This window comes from Sander lucioperca, chromosome 16, assembly GCF_008315115.2.
Source record: "Sander lucioperca isolate FBNREF2018 chromosome 16, SLUC_FBN_1.2, whole genome shotgun sequence".
Classification (NCBI taxonomy): Eukaryota; Metazoa; Chordata; class Actinopteri; order Perciformes; family Percidae; genus Sander; species Sander lucioperca.
In genome coordinates, this window is record NC_050188.1 from 18,769,416 (window position 1) to 18,795,833 (window position 26,418).

Here is a 26,418-nt window from a genome sequence, read left to right on the forward strand (position 1 = left end):
ATACCCCCACCCCCACCCATCAACCTCTCCCTTCAAAAGCAGGCGTATGTGTCAACCAAGAGAAGGTCCTCATGTTTGCTGAGGTCAAAGCCATCTGTCAAAACGGCGAGACGGCTGACTGGCTCTGCGGAGGTAATTGGTAGCATTGCTGCCTTCTAGGAGAAACTTGACAAAAATCTTGCCATGTCTCAGGGAAGTTTGTTCAGGGAGCACAGGCTCTTGCTCCTCTGATGGCTGGCTATGCTGAAAATCAAACACACATGCTGAATGCGACAGCACATGAAAGAGACACACAGCCGCTATCGGGCACAGCAGCAATGAAAGGCAGTTGACTTGTTTTGGTCCAGATGATATAACCACTACATACAAGAAGCTTTTATATGCCACCCAAATGCCCAGAGAAGTCAACAGTTGTGATTATAAATTGGGGGGTATAATGAAGGTTTAAAGGAAGACCATGCCTGGAGTTTTATTGCAGTTAACAATGGATATGTATGACTAAAGAGGTGGTTTGAAATGTGACATATTTGTGACTTAGAAATATCCCCTGGAGATATTTTAGCTCCAGGCCAGGGAAAATTTCCAATCACATTTCAAGGCCAATTCTATGGTTGCCAGGATACAGACCTTCATATAAGGAGTAGTTTCAGTCAGGCTTTATCAATAGACTGCTGGGCGAAGTAGTGAAAATCAGACAATACTTCCAACAAGGAGGTTGTGTTTCCTTGTCAGTTAACAGAAAATATCAGAAAATAAAGCACTGATTTTATTTATTAGCCCTGCTTCTAGCCACAGGCAGCTGTTTTTGGCAAAATAAACTCTAAAACCTTACTGTGCACTATTGGCCCAACACTAAGACATACAGTACAATGCTAGCAACTAGCTGGTGATCATAGAGGAGCAATAAGCCCATAAAAACCCAGATATTTTCCTTAGGAGTTGGGGGAGCCCAAAAATATAAGTATAAATAGGCAACTTTTTGCTGACCTTTTAAGATAAGAACGTGTCAGTGTTGTGTTTTTAAGCTTGTTCTGTTGCCCCAGAGTGGTAAAAAAATGCTACTTTAATGTAACTTATAATGGCAGTAGAGCCCCGGCAATATTTGCTCGTATTTAGAGCAAGATATTCTTTAGCAACAGGTTTTCGCTACAGCTGCTTGGAAAGATTGTTTACTTTAATAATAACCTACTGTAACCTGTATGGCTCACTTTTCCAGCTAGATCTCTGCTTAGTCCTAAACCTTTTAATCCTCACAGTGGTGTTTGCTCAGCGGTAAAATGGCCTCTGGTGCACACTCATATTTCCACTTTAAAGTTTTGCTAAAAGGAATGCAAGTTGTCTTTATGAAGTGCTGATGACTGACCTACAAAGACTTTCCCGAAATGGTACAAAACCTTGAAATCATAACTCTATTAATAAAGGCCCACCTCATCTTTGAGGGGGCAGAATGAAATTAACGTCTTGTCAATTTCCATTATCACATCCCCACTGTCTCCCAGATCGAGTAGGTCCATCTGCAGCTTGGCTTCAAAAATCAGTTATTGAGTCAGCTGAATCTGACACAAGCTCACTATATCCAGGGCTGAAAAGTAAAATTTGGTTGGCAATGGCATTTGAAACAAGCAATGTATTTTGATACGGTAGCGGCCCTCTTTCTGCAGGACTCTGCCAGGTTATTCCACTCTTCTTTGCTATTTATCGCTCTCCTTATAATATTTCTTTGTTATGACTTGACATAAATCTGGCGAAAAAGAACACAAAAAGGCAAACATCAAAGACAAATATTAGATTGTCTGTACCCTGTAGAGGTGTTTCTTAGCTCTGCTCTTGACAGATGAACAACAGGCCGAGAATCTTTTGACCTTGGTGCTGGACTACTCAGAGGCCTCAAGCAGCTGTATGCGATGGCTTGGAGAGGTGCGACCTTCAGACAAGTGCAGGCAACGGCAGGCTTGTGGGATGTGGATGCTTGGAGGTGGGCTGCCTGGCTGCCTGGAACACTTAAATAGACACCTGCGGTTTTCTCTCCATGTCATCTCATTCTCTCTTTTTAGGTTCAGTGGAGAGTGATTGCAGGGGAAGAGAGAGAATGGCAGGTATGGGGAAATGGGGGAAAAAAGGGGACCAGCAAATATCAGAGACACAGGGGATGTAGGGAGCAGCAAGGGAGATGGGAAAGAGAAAATCTGGGAGAGAATCTGAGCTAGCGAATAAAAGAGAACCTGAAGAGGTTTCTAAAAGGTGGTATGAGAGGAAGTTTCGGGAGTCACACATTCATGGTGACCATGGGGACAGCTGTGTTTTAACAGGAAACAAGAGTGGCTTTATTCTCACTGTTATGTTACCACTACAGTGCATTGCTTACACAACGGATGAAGTTAGGTGTGTGAGGCAGTGCTTCCTTTTGATAGAAGTGTAGGTTAGCGTTTCACAATGACTGGATGATTCAGGGCTTTAATGTGCTGTCTCATTATGAATCATCGCATTTATTTTCACAATCAGTTCCCTTTTTTTAACCTTATGTTTGCAAGTCAGCCTTGAAAACTGTCTTGCTATTAACCTCAAACTCCTGAGAACAAATGGGAACAATAATAAAATGTAAAAATGCCCAAATTTAACACAATTTGTGTATGCACCTGCCTTAACATTTGAGTTCCTCAGCACCGTGCGGTTCAAACCCACAGAGAAGGAGAGCGTGGTGACGGCTTTGTAAGCTTTCTGACGTGCTGATATGCTTTCCAGCGCAAACGTAATTACGGCCTGACAACAGGCAGAGGCCCTCACAAAAGCCCGATAATCGGAAGCTGGTGATCGGAGCATGCAGCTCATGACCAGGAGAGGCAGTGACGCTGAAAAGTAATTAAAGTCACCCGCAGAGTGGAGCCATGCAAACTGAACTCCCAGCGTGCTGCAACACCCCTTCTTGACTTCTTGCTGTTCTATTATTCTTGCTCTCCTTTTTTCCCCTCATTTTTGTTTCATTCTCTCAAATCCTGCTGCTGCATTTCTTTCTGACCCCTCCCTCCCAACCCTCGGATATCATGCCATAAACTCCTGTCTTGCTTTTCTCTCCATCTGTCCATCATTCCTCCAGCCTTTGAGTGTTTTTTCTCCTCTCCATCCATCACCCCCCGACTCATGAATGCAGCAGCTACCTGTTATGTGCGAAAGCAGTGAATAAATGGACTACAGCAGCCCTCAACCCTGTGCCACACACACATATGCTCGTTCCAAAACTTAAATCGATTTTACCTGAAGCTTTTATTTTACAATGCACTTTTGTGAGTCATTATGGTGCCACTTTTAAAGGCCATGTAGCTCAAATTACTTAAGGTAAACACTTTTAGGTCTGTGTGTTGGTTCTTTGTGTCTGCATACATGTGTATTCCTGTATATCTATAATTTATTGCCTCGTGTACATCTTCTCAGAGGTCTCAGATGTGTGACCAACTTTTCTACTAAAGCAAGCGGTGTCTATCTAATATTACTTGCCGTGCATGCTGCAGAGTGCAAGCTTATCTCCAGCTAAGCCTTTGTGCTATGCAAAGGAGTGAAAGATTACCCCCTTTCACTGTTCCCCTGTTCATAACCCCCTGGCTCAACCGTGGGGAGCTCAGAGTAAATGAAGAGAAAGAGAGGAGGTCATTGTGCAACTATGTAGATTGGTGATTTAATCCCTTTTAATGTTTGACACAGTTTGGGTACATTACACGGACTAGTGTTTATGCGTGTACTGTAACTAATGACAATTAATGAATTAAACTAATGTTTAAGAAATAAGTGCTCACAATTTCTCCCACTCAGAGACAAGCTAACCAGCCAATGAACAGGGACGTGACATGGTGATGAGCCAATAGAATGGGCATCAGTAGCAAATTAAATGAGATTGTAGACTGGGGGTGTTTCTTAATCTCAAGAATGCAAAGAACGGACTTGCTGGTTGTTCTTGGAAGAATGAACCCGCAAGTTCACAAGCACAGAAAACGCTGTTAACAGTTTGAAATGATGCATTCTTCCTGTTATTGCTCAACACCCCCAGCACAGAGGCTACCTGCAGTGCTCCAAAATAACAGCTAGAAATAAAAACCACAACAATATAACCACTTTGTATTTAAACAAGCTCCGGACAAGAAAACCTCATGATGCTACAACTATTGCAATAATATTGAAAAATAAAACTAATTGAGCTTTAATTTTATTGTTTATGGTTTAGCTCAAACACCCCTTACTTATTCAAAAGAGTGGAACGCGATCCCTACTATTATTAGTGTATAAGTGTGTGTCCTATGCGTTCCTATTAGTGTTATGTGGAATTATCATTTCTATATTATTGTAGTGCACTGTATATGCCCAGGGACAACAAATGGAAATTAGCAATTCAAATTATAAAGGTTGGTGTTTCCCCTTTAGTCTACATAACATGTCATAGCATGTTACCACTTTATGTACAACTGTTAATTTATCATACAGACTGAAACTCAACTTCTAATAAATCAGAAAACAAATACTAAATCTAATATATAGCCTATGGCATAATTTAAACAGGTTCCCGTTAATCTTATGATGGACATGTGTTATGATATTTAAACAAACGATCAGTCAACGGCGAAATAAAAGCTTCTTATTTACGGGACCGGTCTAAAAGACCTCCGGCTTACAGCGGGGTCTCTGAGCGTGACTGTCCGAGTGACGAGCTAGCGGCCCCGGCAGGCGCAAGCTGGCTGGCGCGTCACTTTATGGAGCTCCTCAACTCTGAAAACTTTGGAGCAAATTGTCAATTCGGCAAAAATTTTCGCAAGACTGCCTATATTCGAAATCTAAACCATTCATTTCTCGCCTAAAACGTTCTCAGAAGTGAATTTAGTGATGAATAAGATGGCGAAAATTGTTAAAATTGTCCCGTTTTTGGTCTGTCTATGTACCGGAAACCCAACCATCAATGAATGCCGAAATGAATGTTGGGATATGAGTGCTGCGAAGTTCATACAAGTTACCAACCAGTGCATCCTCGGTAAAATGGGCGTGTCAAGAACATTTCCGGGAATCTTAACTATTCTTGGTGAAATGCGAACTTGTGTATTGGGACGGTACTTTGGCAACACGAGATGATGTTTCACAGGGACACAAGAACACAAGTCAATAGAAGAACCATTGACAGTATATAAGAATGGACCAACAGATCCCGTTGCTCTGGACGGAGACCAGTGAAGGCCGTTAGAAGCACTTTTCCGGTGAGCGCCGAGCGTTACTGCGCAGCCTCCAACTGAGAGAGACGACGTAAATGTGACGTGAGCAACCTGTCTGAAAGTTGTAAGTCTTCTGGTAGCTGTGCCAAGAGAAATCTCAATCATTCCCAATCTTGCAGAGACGGAGAGCGTAGGTATATGTAAGGAGATAACATAGGCACAGGCTAATTATTGCTAACTAAAATGCTAGTTAACATTAGTAATTAAACTTAAACAGCTAATGTAAGTCAAAACTGTCTGCGAGCTTCTCCTGTACTATACGGTAATTCCTCTACTATGCGACAGTAAGTCCCGTGGTTATGACACAATCGTTAGCCTATTTTTACAAAAACGTCTGCTATGGAGCCATAACGTGAGGTACAAGGTAATGGAGCCTTTTATACACGGTCGTGTTTCTTTAGAAATAAACGCTTCAGATGTAAAGTTATTTGCTGTCAAAGTGACGTCAAAATGAATGGCAGTCAATGGAAAGCTAAGGGGGGGTGAGTGCTTATTAGCATCAAAATGGCGCCATAGGGGGTTTGGGTTGTGAGGAGATTCTTACCCCCTTGAGAAGAACACAGATTGAGAAACACCCAGTATGTCAGGGGAGTGTGTGTTTAATCCCTCCCCTGAGGATCAATGAAATTCAGTTCAATTACATGCAGCATGCTTTTCATATTGTCAAAAGTAGGCTACAAGCACATGAAACACAGAATGATGTGGCCAATGGTGGAAGAAGTATTATTAGCTTAAGTTATAGTTGGAATACAATTTAAACCTGGTGAACATAGTGGAGCATTTGACAAAAGACACAGATATAGTAGTCTATACCCTCGACGTTCCACTTCCGGGATTGCTCCAGTACCGCAGGAAATTCCGCCGGATGCATGTCTTTTCGCCAACGTCCGTTTTCTTCCGCTTTCTCTGTGTTGGAATTTTAAACTCCGGTGGACCTGTAAGGACCATGGTTTACTGCTCCTCAGATCTCTGCATGGTAAATTGAGACAGCTAGCTAGACTATTTGTCTCTTATTAAATGTTCTCTTACTGTAGGAAGTCGTTTTTGTGTAGCCAACGTACTTTTTTGGGGTATTTTTAAATGATTTTTACTTGTCCTCAAGTATTGTACTACGCCACATTTCAAGTGTCATCTGTTACAGAGTGAAAACAAAAGGCACATGAAAAAGTCCTAATAAATTATGTGAGAAACAGGAAGGTGATAAATCAGCTGCAGGTGCATCTGCGGCCGCAGGCGGGCAGAGCAACAGAGAGTAGACACTCTGCACTTAGCGTCATTATGGGTTATGGTTAGCGTTATCGCACCTCAGCACTGTTAAAAACGGTTGCATCTATCTTACATCTACCTATCAAGCAGTGATCTATTGCACCACGCGGCGAGTACGATAAGTGACTCAAATCAAACTCACCTAAGATGTTTGCGTCATCAACAGGTGCAGGCCAGGTCTGGGTAATTGCTAAGTGCTAATAGTGCATCATCCAGTGGTGACTTCCGCGTTCATTGGGGAACTTTTACCGTTAGTGAGGTGTGTAAGGACTGTTTGCTGTTTGTGACAATAATGTCCGATGTGACTGCAGGGCCTCATTCAGCTCAAAGTGTTTGGAAATATATTATATTATTATGAACCCAGAGCAGATTGAGGTGCACAAGACTCAGAATGACGTTCAGACAGGTGAGTACCATGACAATTAAATCAAATGAATTATTGTTGCAACTCACTGTACAGATGAGAGCATCAGCAACCACGTTGCCTTGCCTTGTGTGTGTGCAACGGGGTGTGTAAAAACTGTGCATATTTCCTTATGCTGTGATATATGTTTGTGGCTGCATGCGCTGTGGAGTCTATATTGTTTACATATTTGTTTGGCTGCTTTGGTGATGTTTCATTGTGCTCTTATTTCTATCAGAAGTAGGCTATCAGATTGTTTTATTTATGTGGCCTAATGATCGTTGCACCCGCCGTGGTGCGTTCAATTTTGTTGAATTGTTTTTTGTCTCTTTAGGTTAATTCTAGTGAGGCTACACTCAGGAAGGTGGTTATATATTTGTAATAGTTAATCAGTTGTATGTAGGCTACTACAGGCTTCAAAGTGCCTTCTATAAAAATTGAATTTATTGTTGGTTTGGACATCAGGGGTCATGTTGCTGATGTTGTTCCACCAGTGGGCGCGTTGATATTTAATATGGGCTATACAATATTCTAGTAGTCTTTCCATCGCTGCTGGATGTATAAATAAGCTGTTTGATAACAAGTTCACTATAATAACTTCATAAGGCAATGATGTCAGTGTTGGGTTTACAGCTTGTTGGTTTGCCCCCAGAAGAGCCTGCCAAAAGAGCAGGTGAACTAAAAGTAGTAAGACAAAGTACTACAAGCTAAATATCAAAAGTTGAACTACTCATTATGCAGAATGGTCCCTATCAGATTGTTCAATTATAAACTGTTGGATTGTTGTTATTATTATCATTGCTCCATCAATGTGTACGCAGTATTTAAAAATTCTGTCCACATCAAACTGTTGTAGCTGGTCGATATGGGGCTAATTTTAAGTTTTGGGGACTTCAATTACTTATTTTCTATAATCTACATTAAGTTGTGTACATAAATTCCTATTCTGCAAATATTTTGAGCATACATCCTAACCTGCAAAGTAACTAGTAGTGTCTGTGGAGACAACAATATTCCCCTTTTAAAATGTAGTATAATAGAAGTATAAACTGAAATATTAGCCTAAGTAAAAGTACTTTAAAAATGTACTTAAGTACAGCACTTAAATGTAAATGTAATGTCCATTCCACCACTGTTAAATGCACAGACAGTGGCACATTATACAAGCAGGGCAAGGGTTAATGCTGCTGAACTGATCTGTGTATTTTCGTACAATGGGGCCTATGTACTCAACATCTTATCCACGGGCTTGAAGTGAGCAGCAAGTTGGCTAATGGGCATCATTTTTAGAGAATAAGAATCATTACAAAGCTCTCAGTGGCATGTAGGTCCGTGTACTTGGCGGCCAACGGATTTTCGTTTTGAAAGGAAAAAAACAAAAACGAAAAACGGCCAGTTTCCCAATTACCATTAGTAAATAGGAAAACAAAAAACGGAAAACAACCCATTATTCGTTTTTTGTTTTGATATTAAAAAACGGAAAACGAAAAACAATCTCGTTATCCGATTGTCTTTGATGTATTTGTAGATGGAACTCGGAAATTAAAATGTGTGTATAAATCTTATTCCTTTGTCAGTACCCGATCCGTACTGCCTGTAAAATCCGTTCTGTGCACTGCCTGATCAGTTCTACGCTTGCGCGAACACCGGCAAACTTCACAGCTCTATGCACGCATTGGCGTAAGGATGTTTGGACATTCCCGGTTACCGGAAGAAAACATTAGACAGTGACAGTAGACCGTTATGATGGCAGAGATGAAGTTTACAAGGTGTTTGCTGGAGTTGCCTAAAGTATCTGTTAATGATATACGGAGGGTCGTCTGGCCATCCAGTACAACACCATGTAGCAAATTAAATAAAGGCTTCAAATTTTACGTTTCATCATTTCTTTGCAACTTTGAAGGTAATTTGCTAACGCTAGCTAGCCTGAGCTAGAAGCCTTGCTTTGGTGTTTTAAGTCATGACTCCGTCCTGCTTCAGTTAACCATGCTTTTAATAAAGTTTAAGCATGTGTATACCTCTCACTTTGTGTTTGTACTTTTATGAAAGTATCCGGTAAAACAGGGCTACAAATGAGATCTCTGTGAGAGACCAGCTAACTCCTAGCAAACTATTATGTAGCTCAATGCTGGACATTTCACCCCTAATTCCGGTCACTTTACTGTATTTGTATTTGTTTAGTATTTGGTTTAGAAGCCTTTATTGGTGATTTTTAAGTCCTGCTACATACGTACATAGCTAGCTATATGCTCCGCTATGTCGCGTTAGCATGCAGCTACAATAGTTAGCTATGAGTATGCTAACGTTAGATTGTAGTGGAACGAAGCAGCACTTTCTAACGTCAAAAATCACAGATAAAGGCTTCTGAACCAAACACTACACAATGGGACATGTTTCAGCAGGAATGTGACCCGGAATTGGGGAGAATTTAACAACATTGCCAGCTAAAATGACCGTTAGCATGTAGCTACTATAGTGTTTACTGCCGTTGGCATGTAGCTACTATAGTGGTATACAGCAGTGGTGGCTGGGAGAGCGGTCATCCCATCTTCAAAAGGACACTTATGTACGTTTACACTTCATCGCATTAATAATAGACAGTCTATGGTTATTAGTCAAGACGAAGTATTAAAGGTAAAAACATTAACGTAAACAACACAACAACGATGTCGCTACACGGTTTTGGATCAGTGACAAGTTTCGAATGTTTGTAGCTATGACTATTGTATAATAAAGATTTAATAAAAAAAAGATTTAATAAAAAAGTTGTAATGTTTGGTCGTAAAGTGTTAACGTGTTCACTTAATACATCCATGGTTAACACATGGTACAAACATAGACTGTAAATCGCACATGGACATTGTTAGTTAATTATGCGCATGCACAGAACGGATCTTACAGGCGGTACTGGCCAATAAATGCTATTGAAGGGCGGGTCTTGGCGTGGCGGGAGTAACTTCCGGGTCACGAAAAAATACCAATGCAAAATTAAGGAATACGACTTATACACACGTATTTTAATTTCCGAGTTCCATCTACAAATACATCAAAGACAATCGGATAACGACATTGTTTTTCGTTTTCTAATATCAAAACAAAAAACGAATAATGGGTTGTTTTCCGTTTTTTGTTTTCCTATTTACTAATGGTAATTGGGAAACTGGCCGTTTTTCGTTTTTTTTTTTTTTCCTTTCAAAACGAAAATCCGTTGGCCACCAAGTACACGGACCCATGTAAGACCACAAAGGCTGCAGCCACAGCCACTGTATACTCATTTAAACGTTCATTTTCGACATGGTCCTGTGTGGCAGAGCAAATCCCTTTACACTGTGCTCTTTGTTTAATTTTGAGCTAATCTCTTGCCCCATTTTCTCTTCGCCATCAGTAAGGAAAAGTGCTGATTTATCATTTAAGAGGAGGTTAGGAATTAAGCAGCTTATATATGTACTGTATATCCTATACACCCACACTTAATAGTACACATGTCAGGTCTTCCTGACTGGTTTAGTATTTACAGTTTTCATATTTTGGAAGATCTTTTTACCTTTTTATACAATAAATAATCAACTAATAGCTGGGCCAAATTACAATTCATACCATGGATGATCTGTAGGAGGAAACTAAAGTCAGGTCGGTATTAGGTAGGTTGACACTGTGCCTTTTAAACAAAGCAGCCCTGAAAGCACAATATACCTTTCGGCCCTTGAAGCATGAGTGTCATGCAACAGAGGGTGTTTTTGAGTGAAAACACTCCACAGGATGACAGCAGAGAACTGCTTAAATTTCAATATTTCCCAAGAGACAAAAATCCAACTGTGCTTGAGGAGAGGACTAGAACATTTTATTTTTACCTTTTTTTCTATCTTAATTTCAGTCTTTATTAAACCCAAATAATAAAATATAACATTATAACTCCACATAAGAGCATCGGAGAGTTCTTTCTTATGTTATTTCCCTTTTGAAAAGTAGGCAAATATGGGAGCCATGACATCACAGCTGTAAGCTTCACTGTAGGAAAGATTAGGTTGTGATCTTGGTGTTTCGCACAGGGAGTTTGGATATTTTTGCTTCCAGGTTTCTCTCAAAGCCAAAAGATTTAGTCAGATCAGAGTGTGTGAGATTGTCTATTTGTGCTAGTCTTGTGATGGTTTTGCAGCGTCTTTTTGACGTGTCCTCACCTTCCGCAGAGTGCATGCTGGAATTAGCTTGACCCTCTCATGACTTTGACCAGAAATATTCAGAATTGGCACTATAAGTACAGAATGTCTGAATAATACATTCAGATTATTCCGAACTGTCTTTCAGTATGATCTTATGAATGACACAAAGCTTTCAGAGAGCGCTCTGGTACACTCCATTGGCCCCATTAGCAGCAATCGGTGATGTCAGTGTTCACTGCAGCCCCAGTGCACAAAGCCACAAAGAAAATGCAGCGAAACATACAGGGGAACTCGTGGATGAAATGACATGCAGCCTATCTCCTGTGTTACTGCAGCTATTGGAAACAAATGGATATAATGATGAGCTCATGTGGGATGTAGAACACATGCTGCATGTTAGGCACTTAGAATCGATCACTTCTCTTTGTTTGGTCTCTTTTACCTGCAGAAAATACATACATTTTAATCAAGCTCAATAACCACTGTCCTTTGAGATCTAAAAGAATAATACAGCAGGGAGAGTGGGGAGATGGGTGTGCATTGGATAGAGGAAACTGACTCCTAGTACATAAGGAATGACAGATGAAGGTTGATTAAATAAGAATATAACATTATTGTGGAGAATATGATTTAACATTTGAGGGCACAATTTATATTTGTCCCATTCAGTCAAATGTCATTAATAAGGATCTCTCTCAGAGTGTGTGAGGAGAGGAACTGCTGATAAAATACCCTGACATGAAAGTGTAAATTAGAATTGTACAATACGTGTATAATCATCCTTGACTTGCACTACATGTTTTTGTGCAGCAGTGGAATGCTTTTAGGCGCTGCTGAGAATGCTTCAAATGTTTCACAGTTTCTGTGTTAATACACAATTTTTTTAAAGAGCTATACAGGTGTTTTTATTCAGATTGTCCAATCTGGCGACATTTTTAACCATCTCAGTCCCGGCCAGGAAGGGCTGATTGGTTCCACAGACAGATGGATCCTTTTACAACTAAACAATTTAAACAATTTTGGTCTGCTGCCGTTTAAACCCCCATAAAGCCCAAATCTGAGGTTGTATCATGTTGTTCGCCTCAAATAAAAACATGGATGGGAATGCATTATTATGGGACTGTCTATTGTTTAGTTAACAATGACAGCCAAATGGTTTATGATAATGAAAACCTCATTGATCAGATGTTCTTTAGTTATGCAGATTTCATCAAAAGCATTGTTCCTATTCAGATAACGTGTACATGTTAATCTTTGAAAAAGGACAAAAATACATCCTTTTTTATTTAATTTCTTGCCTTCAGCACTGTTATTAATCCCATACCATCAAGTCCTCTAATCCACCTGTTCCTCCTTTGAAAGAGGATAGTTTAATTGCAAAGATGAAGAAAAACCTGGCCAGCATGAAAACACTGCCCTCCCTTGGACGTTTGTTGTCATGACATGGTCATCATATACTGAACAGTCTATAGTCAGGAGGCTGATGTGAGGAGTTCCCTCAGAGTTAATAATCCATAAAACACAGAATAAAGTTAGATTAAGCATACTTTAATGTTTGTCCTATTATGTCTCTTGTATTTCCAGGTATAGGAATTAGGGCTCAGAAACACCAGTCAGAGAAGTCATGATAAACAAACCGTGTAAACCAGGCCACCCATGTAATCAGCATATTTTAATGTCTTGACAATGTTTTTCTGTTTCACTTAATTTGTCTGAGTAAAAATAACGATGATAACACAGAGCCCTGAGGGGCCACTTTGCTTGAAACACTGAATACTCCCACTTATTGCCAATGGAGACTCATGCTGTCAGAGAAAGATGAAAGATTATACTATTCCATGTTTTTTACTATGGCAGCAACTAACAATACCTGCATGAAGCTGGCCCCCCATGTCATCCAAAAATGATTAAAAACACTGCTATTCGTTTGTGCCGGTTTCTGCCGTAAAAATGATTGTTTGTGCTGTTAAGGGTTTTAAGTAATTAAACTTTACATTTTCTGGCCAGTGACGTCATCCAGCCCCCCATTAATGTTCAAATCTCCCCAAAATGGTCTCAATCGTTTGTGCTGATTTGTGCCGTTAAAAGAAACATTTGTTTTACTAAGGATTTTATGTTACCAGGCTTTATTTCTTACACGGCTACTATTTGCGCTGCATAGGCTTCTGACACCAGCCGTCTAGTGATGGCTGGTATCAGACGCCTTTGCAGCGCAAATAGTAGCCGTGCTACAATTTAATAATTTTTGGATGACGTGGGGGGCCAGCTTCACGCAGGTACTAACAATTGTTTTCACTGATGATTCATTTGCTAATTATTTTCTTGTTTAAAGGTACCCTGTGGAGTTTTTGACCACTAGTAGTGCTACAAAGCAATGTTTTTATGTGTGGGCCCCTGTTTTAATTGTCCTTGTGCATGCACAAGAGCATGTGGGTGCCACCATACACATTCCTGCTAAACAGGAATTTAAACAATGCAGGTTTCAAAACTTTTAAGACATTTGACTTTGTTTTATAAAGAAGGAAATGCATTCAACGTATGTTAGACCTCAAGGATTCACAGAATGTGTTTCAGTAACACAGAATGTAAAAATAACTTTTGTTTGTTTACAAGAAAACTCCACAGGGCACCTTTAATCAGTTAATTGGTCCATCTGTTAAACACCCGAAAATGTGTTGTTTTGTCTGGTTGACAGTCCAAAACTGAAAGATATTTAATTCATCATGATATAAAAAAATATAAAAATATTTGATTTTAAAAAGCTTGATTTCAGCACAGAGAAAGAATTGTCATCATTTTGATAATATCTGTTCCACTTTCTAAAAAAGGCATACTTTATAAATGTTTTTTTAACTGATGGCTTTATTAATAGCCATCTAAAAGTCATTATTAGTGCTTTTTATATCAGTAATAAACAATTGATGAGAACAAAAAAAAAAAAAAAAAAACTTTTACTGGGAAAAACAATGGAAGAAACCTCAGGACGAGCAACAGAGCAGGCCTGTTACAGTATTGTACCCTACATAGACGTGTATTTCAGAACAGCATGTTATCTGCCACAAAGCTGCAGTTTACCGTTCCTCCACGAGATGGTAGCAGTGCTCATAACTTGACTTTATTAATATGAATTCCAGGTATGCCTTTGTGATTTAAGATGGCAGTTGAAAATACCAACCTTATTACAAGCAGCCAGACTCCTCACGGAACTATGATCAACACAATAGCTCACATTCATTCAGGGATTTGTATTATGAAATATATGAGGTCAGCGAGTCATTTAAACAGAGGAAGCTGTTTCCATTGCATCAGTGGAGCGCTGGCCTGTGCCAAAGAGTTCCAGAAAGAAGCACAATACTTAACATCATGTGAGAGCGGAGACTGAAGCAGGTGTCAGATCTCAGATCTGCTTCTTCACTTCCTTGTGTGGCTTATGTGTGAAAAACAGGACAGGGTGATACCTATGCAACGCCCTTTTCCTGTATGGGTCACATGGGAAGTCAAAAACAACCCATAGTATCCCATTCACCCATTTCATCTGAAAAGTTTCAATTGCTCAATAACATATATTGAAACAGCGTGACTGTAGCATTACTGTTTTTAAAAAGAAATCTGCCTTTTAAAATAGGTTCAAACATCACAAACATACCCTAACATACCCTGAAATACCTGCAAATACTTTCCTTTGTAATTTCTATGTCATCAAATGAGGTCATGGAGGATTAAGGAAATATCTGATGACGCTCTGGTGTGCTTTCACCCAACAAGGAAGTTTGTGAAGTTATTATTTAAAGGTTTATGTGTTTGGGGAAACTGTAATGGTCCCTGATCACAAGGAAGGATAACGTTTTATACTTGTGGCCAAAGGACATGATGAGATCACACAGGCACACAATGGAGAATGCCTAACTTAATTTTACTCCTCACCACAAAACACGTCTGTTAACATAACCCTTTACAGATATAATTTGTAACTTTTCCGAATGAAAATGTCTAAAAACGACTAGACCTGTTGTATATTATCATGTTATATATTTTGTTGAGTTAGGTACTTACATTATCCCAAATGTTTCCATCAATGTCCAAACACAGAGAAATCTGTAATTTTATTTAAGGACAGGGTCCGTGTGATTTGGCATTGGAAAATATGAGAGTTAGATGAGAAGACTGATACTGCGCTTACATTTGACTCTGACGTGTTAGGCAATCGCAGCTTCCCAACAGCTGAGACACACCAGCTACCCTGTTGATACCTAATCTTACTCTTGTGCTCACGCACACACACACACACACACACACACACACACACACACACACACACACACACACACACACACACACACACACATGCAGACATGCAGGCAGGTATGTGCATTAATACGCAAGCCCCGGCCAGCCATGCCTAGGGTAGTCATAACACACAGATGGTGGAGACATGCCAAGCTCTTATAGGTCAAACAGTGATTCATAGGCAAAAGTGGATTAGGTAGAAAAGAATATATGTATTTGAGTTTAAGTAGTGCTGCTGTTCAGTGTTTGATGAGTTCCACCGGTTGGCGCTGAAGCTGAGGAAAAAAAAGAGTGCCATATATGCACCCCCTTGTGTGTTCCAGGAAAAGACACTGACCCACTATTGACATTTGTGTGTTTGAAGAGTTAAATGTTACATTACGCAAAGGTCAGAAGAGTAAACGGTTAGATGCAAAGAGAGAGAGAGAGAGGAAAATGTTTCCCCTTTTCAAGGAGGAAATTGAAAGTGCTGAGGAAAAATGAGAAAATGTATTGTTTTCTCTCACAGTTATGAAGAGCTGCGTGGAGAGAACTCTTGCAGGAAAACCCTCTAGGCGTGCAGTCGAGCTATGTAATGTGCAGGTGGTTGCGTGTGTGTATGTGTGAGAGACAAGCAGCAGTAATGATAAAAACAAGCCATGTGAATATGAAAAAATGTGATCTTTATTCAACATCTCCATACATATTTCAAATATACATATTTACATCTTTTGTACAATGAATATATCTCATGTGTAACCTGTCTGGACCAGTAATAGCTTCTAGGTTGTGTCACAAATACGTAATTCACAGTGCAATATGAAGTTTGTGCACCCGTGTCAGTTTACTCTACGTGTCACTTGAATGTGTGACTCACTACATGTAAAATCATAAAACTTTTAAATTACTTTTCTGTGTGGAACAATTCAGATTGTCACAGGTCTGTTCCCATCTGGTATCTCGAGCAGATGAGAGAGAAATAATTCAAGAACTGGAATAGAGGTTTTATTAGTCAAATGCGTGACCCAAATATTTAATGCACAGCGTTTCTCAGATATGGCAAATTTAGTACCATCGTCAAAATGATTGTGCCACAATGAAATAGCTGGCTGCAGATCTTCAGTAGCCTGTAAGGATAAACCACACTAGTGCTGCATCCGCCTGTCACAGTCCAAGATCAAACATATTTTAGAACGTGGTACATCTTGTCACTAACTATGAAGACTAGTCTCCATGAATCCACAGCTTTTAACGGCAAAAAAAATAAAAGGAAGGGAAAAAAGTACCATTTAAAGAGGTGAAACAGTCAGGACAGATTCTACCAGCCAAGGTCAGGACCATTCTCTACAGACGTGCTCAAGTGATGAGTCATCATCAGACAACCAACATGAAATATCGCCTGACTGCGACTGATTCAGAGCCATTCAGTTTATGAAACACAGTGATACGGGCACAGCACTCGACACAGCTCAGCTTTGTCAAAGAAACACAGCTTGACAAAATGTTCCAACAGAAATGAACATAACTGGTTCCACTGAAAGTCTTCATTTTTCTGTAACAAGTTTTCTTTCTGACTTGATGGTTCCTTAACTGGATATTTGACACATTTCTTAAAAATTACAAACATCGTTGGATTGAGTGATAACTCATATTGCGTCAGTAGGAAGTACCATTTGATTTCTCTTTGTGTATTTTTTATTTTTTTCCACTAAAATCCTACTGTAGCATACCTTTAGGCATAAGATTTATCCATCTCTGTTACTGCAAAGGCATGTGACCAAGTCTTTAAAACCAGAGTTCCTTTCAGCATTTCATTTTAAACCAGAAGCATTAGTGTTAGGTTTAACTTTGGCTAATTGCACACACAGCGTTTCAGAAGAGCCGGACAGATATTGTAGATCATAGTCAAATTTGCAACCTTTTTTCATGCTATATTCAGGTTTGAGCATGTTTTTAAAAAGTTAAATGTTTTAGTTTTAACTGTTACAAATAAGGAAATTACTGAGACTTCTTCTTTCTTTCTCTGTTAGCCATTTACAAAAACTTAGGCCAGTGCCACTGCTTATTTGTGTGTGTGTGTCTGTGTGTGTGTGTGTGTGTGTGTGTGTGTGTGTGTGTGTGTGTCAAACTCTCCACACTTTTCTGTGAGTTTTACACAGTAACACCCCGCCTTTCCCAACCTTCTGTGCATGGTGTGAGATTTGTAAATGCTCTCCATTCGCTTAGACGAATGGAGAGCAAAGCATGTAGCATTGGCAATGAGACACCTTTGTAGCGTACCCGCTGAGTGTGACAATCAGTCCTCTGCTAAGCATCTTTCTCACTCTATGACACTGCCTGCTGCGAGACATTAAGCTTGTGCTTGGCCTTCTTTGAGCCGGATCGGTGAGTCAGCCGGCGGAGCCTCCAGCTTGGTCCGAGAGAGGAACAACATCAAGTCTCCTCGCCTCCCGTTCAGGATTCATCTAATGCTTTCTGAAGCCTTGTGAGTCCAGGCTCAGAGCAACCATTGGTGACAACTGTTTGCCATTGGTTACTTCTCCGTGATAGAGATTATTTTGTTAACATGATCTGGTAAATAATCTTGAGTCCTTATTTCTTTTAGCACCACATACTTTCAAAAACATACATATAAAAACACAATGTCTGATCATTGTGAACAATGCCCTTAGCAAGTAACACATATACGACAACAAAATTACAGTACAGTAAGTTTTTGTAGAAAGCTTGAGGGTGTATGTACACTCGACAGTACACAAATGGGTTTCTAAAAAGTGCCAATATAAAAAAACAAACAACAATGGATCCCTCATAGCAATCTCTGTTTTGGTCCCTCAGCCAGACTCAGCTGAATCAAGTTCGTCAGCAGAACAGATCATCATCCTCTTCCACGTCAAAGGATGGCACCATCTGTTCTGCCGAGCTCACTTCCTGTTCACCCAGCGCCACTTCCTGCGACGACGGCGGCTGGTGGAACCACGGGTGAGCGAGCAGCTCATTCGCCGTGAGTCTCTCCCAGGGTTCTTTCCTCAGTAGGCTCTGGAGCAGACACTTGGCCCTGGGCGACAAGCCCTCTGGCAAACAGCACTGGCCTCTGCGGATTTTGGAAAACAGCGTGGCCGGGTCCGGGTCATGGAAGGGGTAGCGGCCAACCAGCATAGTGTACAGCATGACCCCCAGGCTCCACATGTCGGCCATCTTGCCAGAGTAAGGCGCGGAGCCGCTGAGGATCTCTGGGCTGACGTAGGCGGGGCAGCCGTGGGTGTCTGACATGGAGTCGTTGCTTGGGTCTTCTAGGACGCGACAGTCCTCGAGGCTTTCTAGTCTCACCTGTGTCCTGTGAAGACAGTCAAAATAAGGTCAGGACTTTCTAAAGGACCTTTTAAGAGCTTTGACAATACTGACAAATGTTTTGTTTGCTGGATGTTTACTTCCAGCAGCTACTGAATTCCTCAAAACATTCAAGAATCCCCTTTCTTTACAAGAACAGCATGTACTAATAATGACATCATCTGTTATCTCATACACATTGTGGTGAAACCTAAGAACTTAATGTTCATCCCCCCCATCAAAATCCAAATCATCTGCATTTCACAAGCAGAATATTTTTTTAATAATGCCATGTTGTTGGAAATGATGTCCTTAGAGTTCCCATATACAACAATATTTAAAGCAAAATTAATTATTTCTAGTACACCACTGAGTGTTTGTGTGAGGGTCTATTTCTAACAGTAGCTTTGTTTAACACTGTCAAACATTTCAGGAATCCGTTAAATGTAAGTCACTGATTGCATCATGGAAAAACAACACACACACACACACACACACACACACACACACACACACACACACACACACACACACACACACACACACACACACACAGAGCAATGAGTCCTGTTTGAGAAGCTGAGCTGCTTAAGCAAATTTCCAATGACTTCCTGGCACACATGGTCACATAAACACATACATAAATATACAACTCCAGCACCTTACACACACACACACACACACACACACACACACACACACACACACACACACACACACACACACACACACACACACACACACACACACAGAGATCTATATTTAGCTGGGGGAGATATGTTTAGTCCAGCACCAGAGCAACTAAGATTGTGAAAGTTTATTTGTAGAATGAGACCGCTAAACACTCTTACAAAATAGTTGATGGGAAAAATGAGTGATACATTTTCTACAGCAGCAGATGTGCTGTGTTTTTAATTCAAATTTAATTTGTGCTTCTCAGTATTTGCTCCCAAGAAAAACGCGGTGATGGAGGAGGTTTTATCAAGTCAAACGCACACATAAAGTGTGCCGCTTTATCGCATATTCAGAGGGGTCGACTCTGTGAGGAACTTCAGAAATAGTCAGCCAGAGAGAGGATGAAAAGAGTGACAGCCAGAAGGACCAAGATAGAATGCAACTGATAGTTAAACACCAAGATAGTGGAGGAGCTATGTCAGGAAAGGAGAACGAGAGATGGAGACAGAAAAGGAAACAGAACAGAGAGTGTTAGGGGTGGAGAGAGTGAGTCATCCTTCTGTTGAGAGCCCATATCTTCTCTCTCTCTCTCTCTCTCTCTCTCTCTCTCTCTCTCTCTCTCTCTCTCTCTCTCTCTCTCTCTCTCTCTCTCTCTCTCTCTCTCTCGCTCGCCGCGGCTATCTGCACCTGGGTTCCACACTCGCTGCGCCAGCCATCCCATAATTACCCTCAAATGGCTGTTGCCACATCAGTGACGCACGGGAAGGCTAGCCCGGCAGTGAAGCTCTGCATGCTTCACATTGCTAGTCACCTTCCCTAAACGTGTGTGTGTGTGTGTGTGTGTGTGTGTGGCATTTGTCAAATTGTTGTGACTTTCTGTGTCTCTAGCTTCGAGTGCTGCATTGTTGGCTGGGACATTGCGTCACAGCGCGATTGTTGGGGTTGAAAGGTGCCTGATTGTGGATTTGGAAGAGCGTATGCCGGGATAAATGAGGTCATGCAGAATCACAACATTTCAAGGAGACTTACTACTACTTGTTGATCAGTCTGTCTGTGATTGGATAGAGGCAGCAATCTTAGGGTGTACAAAAGCCAAATTCCACACTACCAGCGAAATCTTCAGCTTTGTTTTTACATCACAGTAAGATCATTTGTAGTGGCACTGCAGTATGTCACCAGCTAAAGCAAAAGGAGAAGTTAAAAAGAATATGTCATCCCACAACTCCAGGGTAAAGCGGGTCTTGTGGGTCTACCAGCATCAGTGTTGCACTTTGGTCACCCATCTAACAAAATACTGAATTCCAGGCAAAAAAGGCATTTGAGCTTGCTCTGAATGTGTAATCAGCACCCACACAAACATGTATGGACACACACACACACACACACACACACACACACACACACACACACACACACACACACACACACACACACACACACACACATACATACACACACACACACACACACACACACACACACACACACACACACACACACACACACACACACACACACACACAAAGAAAAGAAAATCAGCTATTCAGCCCCCCTCCTCTCCCCCTCTGCACATATACACTGTGACTCATCACTCTGCAGCCGTATAGCTATCAGAGAGACACAACCAACTTCAACTTCTCTCGCTGGCTGTCTGCTCTCATTCATCCAGTGTGACCCTGCAAACCCAGAGGTCATGGCTGGAGAATGTTACTGTTGAAAAGTCTCCATGAAAAAGGGCCTTTGGAAGGCGGGGTGGTGGGGGTGGTTGTGCAGCATCAGCGGGTGCTTACAGGAAAGCAAGTGACGCAAGGGCAAAGAGGCAACAAATAGTTTTGTAAGCAGGGGTTTTGTGTGTCTCCCTGAAGTGTGTGTGTGTGTGTGTGTGTGTGTGTGTGTGTGTGTGTGAGACTACATGCATGGATAAAAGTGTATTTGAATGAATCCTTGTTGGAAGCATCAGTTATGCTGCAGCATAGTTATGATGTAATTTATCAATAAATAATGAGGAATAAATATATTCGAAAATATAGACCGCAGAAGGGGATGAGTGTCTCATTCACCAGCCTCGTCTAGCAGCTCGGCCAAACTACCACCCACTACATTCACACATGCATGGGCACGCGCGCACACACACAGGCATGCAAAACAAACACACGAGCATACAAAGAGACACATCGAGAGTGAGAAAGGGAGACAGACAGAGAGGGTGATAATCTGGGAAGCTATGCAGTCTGCCTCCACAAGTACAGAACTCCTACTCTATCTGTGCCCACATTGATATCTGCACACATGGCCTGTGTGTATCAGCTGCTGCCACGTTTGCTCTGTGCCTTCACTGGCACATCCCACTACCCTGCATGTTTTAAAGTCTGAGAGCATCCAAATAAAGTTAACTGATACAAATAGAGCTGGACGAAACTGGGAAGAAGGAACAGGATGCTGAACAGGTGGATGGTTAAACAACGTGAGAAAGTTTTCAGGTGTCATCCACTGCGTGACAATATTTTAAATCCGTTTCCTTGAAAGTACTGTAAGGGATGTGATTGTCTCACCTTTTCTCATCAGCGAAGACAAACTTTCGCAGTTTAAGGTCACCCAGCACGATGCCAGTCTGGTGGCAGTGTGCCACAGCCAGAGCCACCTGACGGAAGAGGCTGCAGGCATGCTCCTCATCCAGCCTGCGGCAGCTCTTCACTAGGGTGTGCATGTCCCCAAAGTCCTTGTCCAGGAAGACGTAGGCTTTGCATTCGCCAAGGATGATATCCCTTATGCCGGCCACATTTCTGTGGGCTGGTAGGATGCCGTAGGCTCTGATCTTTTCCTGGTACACCCCCATATCAAAGACCTGAGAGAAAGAGAGGGGAGGCACAGAGATGCAGGATGGGAATTAGAAAGATAGTGAGGAAGGGAGAATGTGAGGGGGAGGAGGCAATGGGTCAGTGTGTTCCTAATGATCATCTGAGGAAACAAGCATGCAAATTTGGCAGCGAGTTAAATGGAAGGCGTAGGATATGCTTTGATTCCAGCTCAATACTGCTTTTGCTTTTTTCATGACAAATGAATCATCAAAGCATATAGCGATTAACTTTATTAATAACAAAGCCAAACGCCTGCAGGTCTATCACGCAAAATAAACACATCGATCTGGGACAGTGGAGGGCCCTGTCCTCATCAAAGCGGATCCTTGTTTTCATGAGTCTTTTCACTGCCTCACGTTTGCATTTTGTGTGCGTCAGACACACAGTGTGACAGACACACAGGATAGGTGGATTTCCATAGGTAGTCTGTATTATCACAACACAGCATAGGCTTTATGGGGTTGACTGGTCTTTCGTGTATTTGCAAACAGATTTCAAATAATCATATTCGCGATTTACAAATCATGAAGTTACACTCCTGTTGTTACGCAAAGTGTGACACAGTTCGCGTGAGAATGACATTTGGTGAAAAAAGTCAGCTAAATACTGATGACATGTCTGACAGGCTATTGAGCAACGCGATGTCTTGAAACACCATTCATTCAAAGAAATTGCACAATGTCTGGATTGCGCATACCTTGCACAGCAGCTCATCGCCACTGTTGGTGTTCATCGCGCTGTGCACGCTCTCCCGGTCCGCCAGAGGTAGAAGCAGAAACGGTCCTATACTGGATGGCCCTTGGGTCGCCGGGACAGGGCTTGAGACTGGGCTGACCGGGGAGCCGGGAGAGGTGGCGAGGAGTCCCTGTGTGTCCCCCGCCTCGGCGCTCAGCCTGGCGCATTTGGCTGGCGGCTGATCGTCTGAGTCCAGCCGCTTGTGCGCGACTCTCCCGGTGCGGATGCATTGTGCCGGACTGCTCCACTGCAAGTTCATCCTGATAGACCGATTCACCATGAAAGCATAAACGAGACCCCGACTGTTTTTAGGATGTGTCCTTAAAATAAACTACAAACGGTGCGATCCATTTCTCCGTGTGAGATTCATTATAGTTGCGATATAAATTAAACTTCAGCGGATTTCAGTGACGGTAATAATCCAAACCCACGTCGTTTTTGGAGAGTGAATACCCGTGGCTCTGAGGTCTGTGTACTTTTGGTGAGAATATTCCGATCCCTCAGAGTCCAGACTGAGAGAGAGAGAGAGAGAGAGATAGAGAAAAAGAGAGAAAGAGAGACCGCCTCACACTCAGAGAGGCAGAGAGTGAGTGAGCTCCGGTGATGTTGAGCTCAGAGCTCAAACACTCCGCCCGACCAGTCCAGCCTCCTGGTGACACAACCATTGAGCAATCCTGTAATTGCACCGGCTCTGCTGTATTACCTTTCACAGAAGACTACATAAGCATATGGTGCAAACATTCATGTAACCCTTTTCCTTGTATCTTGTGGTGTCATGAATCTCTGAATTCTTGTTCTGAGATTTTGCTGATATTGGGGGGAAAAAAAAAAAACCCTACCATGTGAGAGGAATGAAGAAAGCATCTGCTACTTATTATGGCTGCTTCATCAAGCATGCATTTTTTTAGACAATAATTAACAATCTTTAAAACTCTTTCTCTGACTCAGTTGCTCCTTATAATGTTCAGCTCTTATTACCATTTATTACCAGTTGCAGCAATCTCTCCACAGACCACCTGTATGGCACCTGAGCTGTTTGCTCTCCAAATGTTAGGCCTCAAGTGTGAACTAACCTGTACAATGCTCCAGTGTATGAGCCTTAACTCTACCTTTAACATCACCATGATATTTCCCCATGCTGGGCTTGTTTGTTATGTGGATATGACTCACCCCTATAAAGCCTTAGTGGTGCTGGGCTATAAGCATTCACATAAAATATGCCAGCACAGCGCGGCTCTGTAAACAACATCATAGCAGCTGGGCTCCCAGAGACAGAACTACTTACAAACAAGCAAGCAAGCCAATACTGTGCAATCAGTGTGAAAATTATGCAGTATTCTCGAAAAAAGTATAATCAGTGAACTATGGAACTATGTTATTTAAGAATGCGAGAACCAGAAATTGAAGGGTGATTGAAAAAACATTTCTGTGATGAGGAGTGTTGAGGTAATTATAAATGTGCATGTTTGTGTGTGTTTGTTGGGGTGTGTGTGTGTGTGTGTGTGTGTGTGTGTGTGTGTGTGTGTGTGTGTGTGTGTGTGTGTGTGTGTGTGTGTGTGTGTGTTGCGCAAGAGTTCTCTTTTTCCACTGCTTTATGTCGCACAAGCACAGTAGCTGCAGTAGAGGCTTACTGAGCATTCACTAAACACAGAGCACCAGCTGGCCTGTGTATGTGTGTGTGAGCACTCCTGCTAAACAGAAGCATGCTGTTCCAAACCATTTCTTTCCACATTTCCAACACAGTTCCTACCATAAGAGGTCACACGCTTAACCAGGTCACAGCAGTTTGGCTCAGCTTGACTCAAAAAGGTCATGTGAACCTGTCTCTGCAGGCTGTCCAAACATGGATGAGCTGCAGATTCCATAGGAATGATGGCTGTTATTTTTAGGCCTTACATTCTTTCTTTGTGCAGTGGTCGTCCTATGAAAAAGGTGACTCACCAACTGATTGATGCATGCGTGCGTCTCTGTGAGTAAGTGTGTTTGTCATGCAGTCGAACAGGCACAGGAACAGGTTTCCTCTCTCTGCGGTCTCTCGCTCCCTTTTTTTTTTAAAAAAAGTTCAAAAAGCAGGATGAGCAGCCACAGTGGGAAAGGGCGGCAGAGCTGTGGAAGGCCCAAAGGTTTATTGTTATGTGACAATGGTCCGGACCTGGTGCGTCAGTGCATCAATGTTATGATACATGTTTGTTGCTTGTTTATGTGTGGCACAGTGTTTAGGTATACACTGGAAAAACTGACGTATTGCGTTGGCTGTGATAAACAGTGTGTGTTTATGTGTGTGTGTGTGTGTGTGTGTGATATGATGATGATTTGTTCCAGCGTAATTCAGAGTTTATGTTGTAAACATTACACAAGGTCACACCATACTACATGTGTAGGCTGTACATTGCTCTTATGCAAGATAGTTTATGTTGCTGGGCTGCAGGTTGTAGCATTATATAGACGGTCAGCCAGTGTGTGTGTGTGTGTGTGTATACAGTGCAGTGTAGGAGTGTGCCTGCGTCCACATGCAAGTGAGCTGGAAGAGAAAACAGTATTCAGGGCATGCTCTCCCCTTGTTATAATTAGTCACCACCAGCAGCGGTAAAGGGAGACTGGGAATTGATCTGCTCTAAGAATAGTTCAATCTGATCTGGCTGACAGCCAGCCATCGCTGTGAATTATTTTTCATTTGAGCTGCTCTGAGCAGAGCTGGAGACTGAGACTCGAACTCAAGTCAGACGTAGGCTACAGTTAGTTCTTTTAAAGGGTAACTACTGTTTTTTTCTTCCCAACCTGGACCATATTTTCCTATGTTTTTGTGTAAGAATGATATGATGAATGATAGGACCAACAATCTTTGAAATTGGTCCAGTATTGAGCATGAACGCTGTAGCCGGCAGCCACAGACCGGGCTCTAATGTAACCCTATGGGACAAATGTGCATCGTCAATTTGGTTCACTAAAAGTGCTTTATTTTGCTACTGAAAGGCTCAGATTATTATTCCAAGTGTCTGACAACATTATGGAAAGGATCCTCACAGAGAGAGGCCTTTTTAAAAGCTTTTTAAGACCCACCAGACTCCCTTTTAAAAATTTTTTTTATATATATATATATATATATATATATATATATATATTTTTTTTTTTTTTTAAGGGAGTCTGGTGGGTCTTAAAGTTAAAGTTTTATTTTGTTTCTGTCAACTTTGAATTAAGTGTATTTTACGGTGCTAAAATGACTATTTGTTTACATGGAGTCTGGTGGCTTTAACGAACGCAATTTTGCGGATGTTTTTATGTTTTTAAAAAAGGATCTTGCTCTTAACAGAAAGGTCGACCTCCTTAGAAATCCTTTACATAATGTTTTCAGACACTTAGAATATTAATCTGAGCCTGTCAATGGCAAAACAAGCACTTTTGTGAATGTAAATACAAGCTGCACAATTGCCCTATTAACTTACATTGTATCTTGTTTTGAAAAAAACAGTTGTTACCCT

General features: G+C 41.5%; 1 protein-coding gene across 1 annotated transcript; it reads right to left on the reverse strand.

Annotated features, from left to right (window-relative positions):
• Nucleotides 1-16,003: 16,003 nt before the first annotated feature.
• Nucleotides 16,004-23,572, reverse strand: trib1 (tribbles pseudokinase 1). Its single transcript, XM_031296342.2, has 3 exons — nt 22,902-23,572; nt 21,899-22,191; nt 16,004-18,678 (listed from the first exon to the last, which is right to left on the reverse strand). The coding sequence occupies exons 1-3, from the start codon at nt 23,217-23,219 to the stop codon at nt 18,204-18,206; spliced, it is 1,086 nt and encodes a 361-aa protein (XP_031152202.1). The 5' UTR covers nt 23,220-23,572; the 3' UTR covers nt 16,004-18,203.
• Between the last annotated feature and the right edge of the window lie 2,846 nt (nt 23,573-26,418).

Coding starts and splice junctions, on each gene's coding strand:
- trib1 (XM_031296342.2), bottom strand. CDS start 23,219: ATGGTGAATCGGTCTATCAGGATGAACTTGCAGTGGAGCAGTCCGGCA. Junction 22,192..22,901: donor GCGATGAGCTGCTGTGCAAG/GTATGCGCAATC, acceptor TCTTTCTCTCAG/GTCTTTGATATGGGGGTGTA. Junction 18,679..21,898: donor GTCTTCGCTGATGAGAAAAG/GTGAGACAATCA, acceptor CTGTCTTCACAG/GACACAGGTGAGACTAGAAA.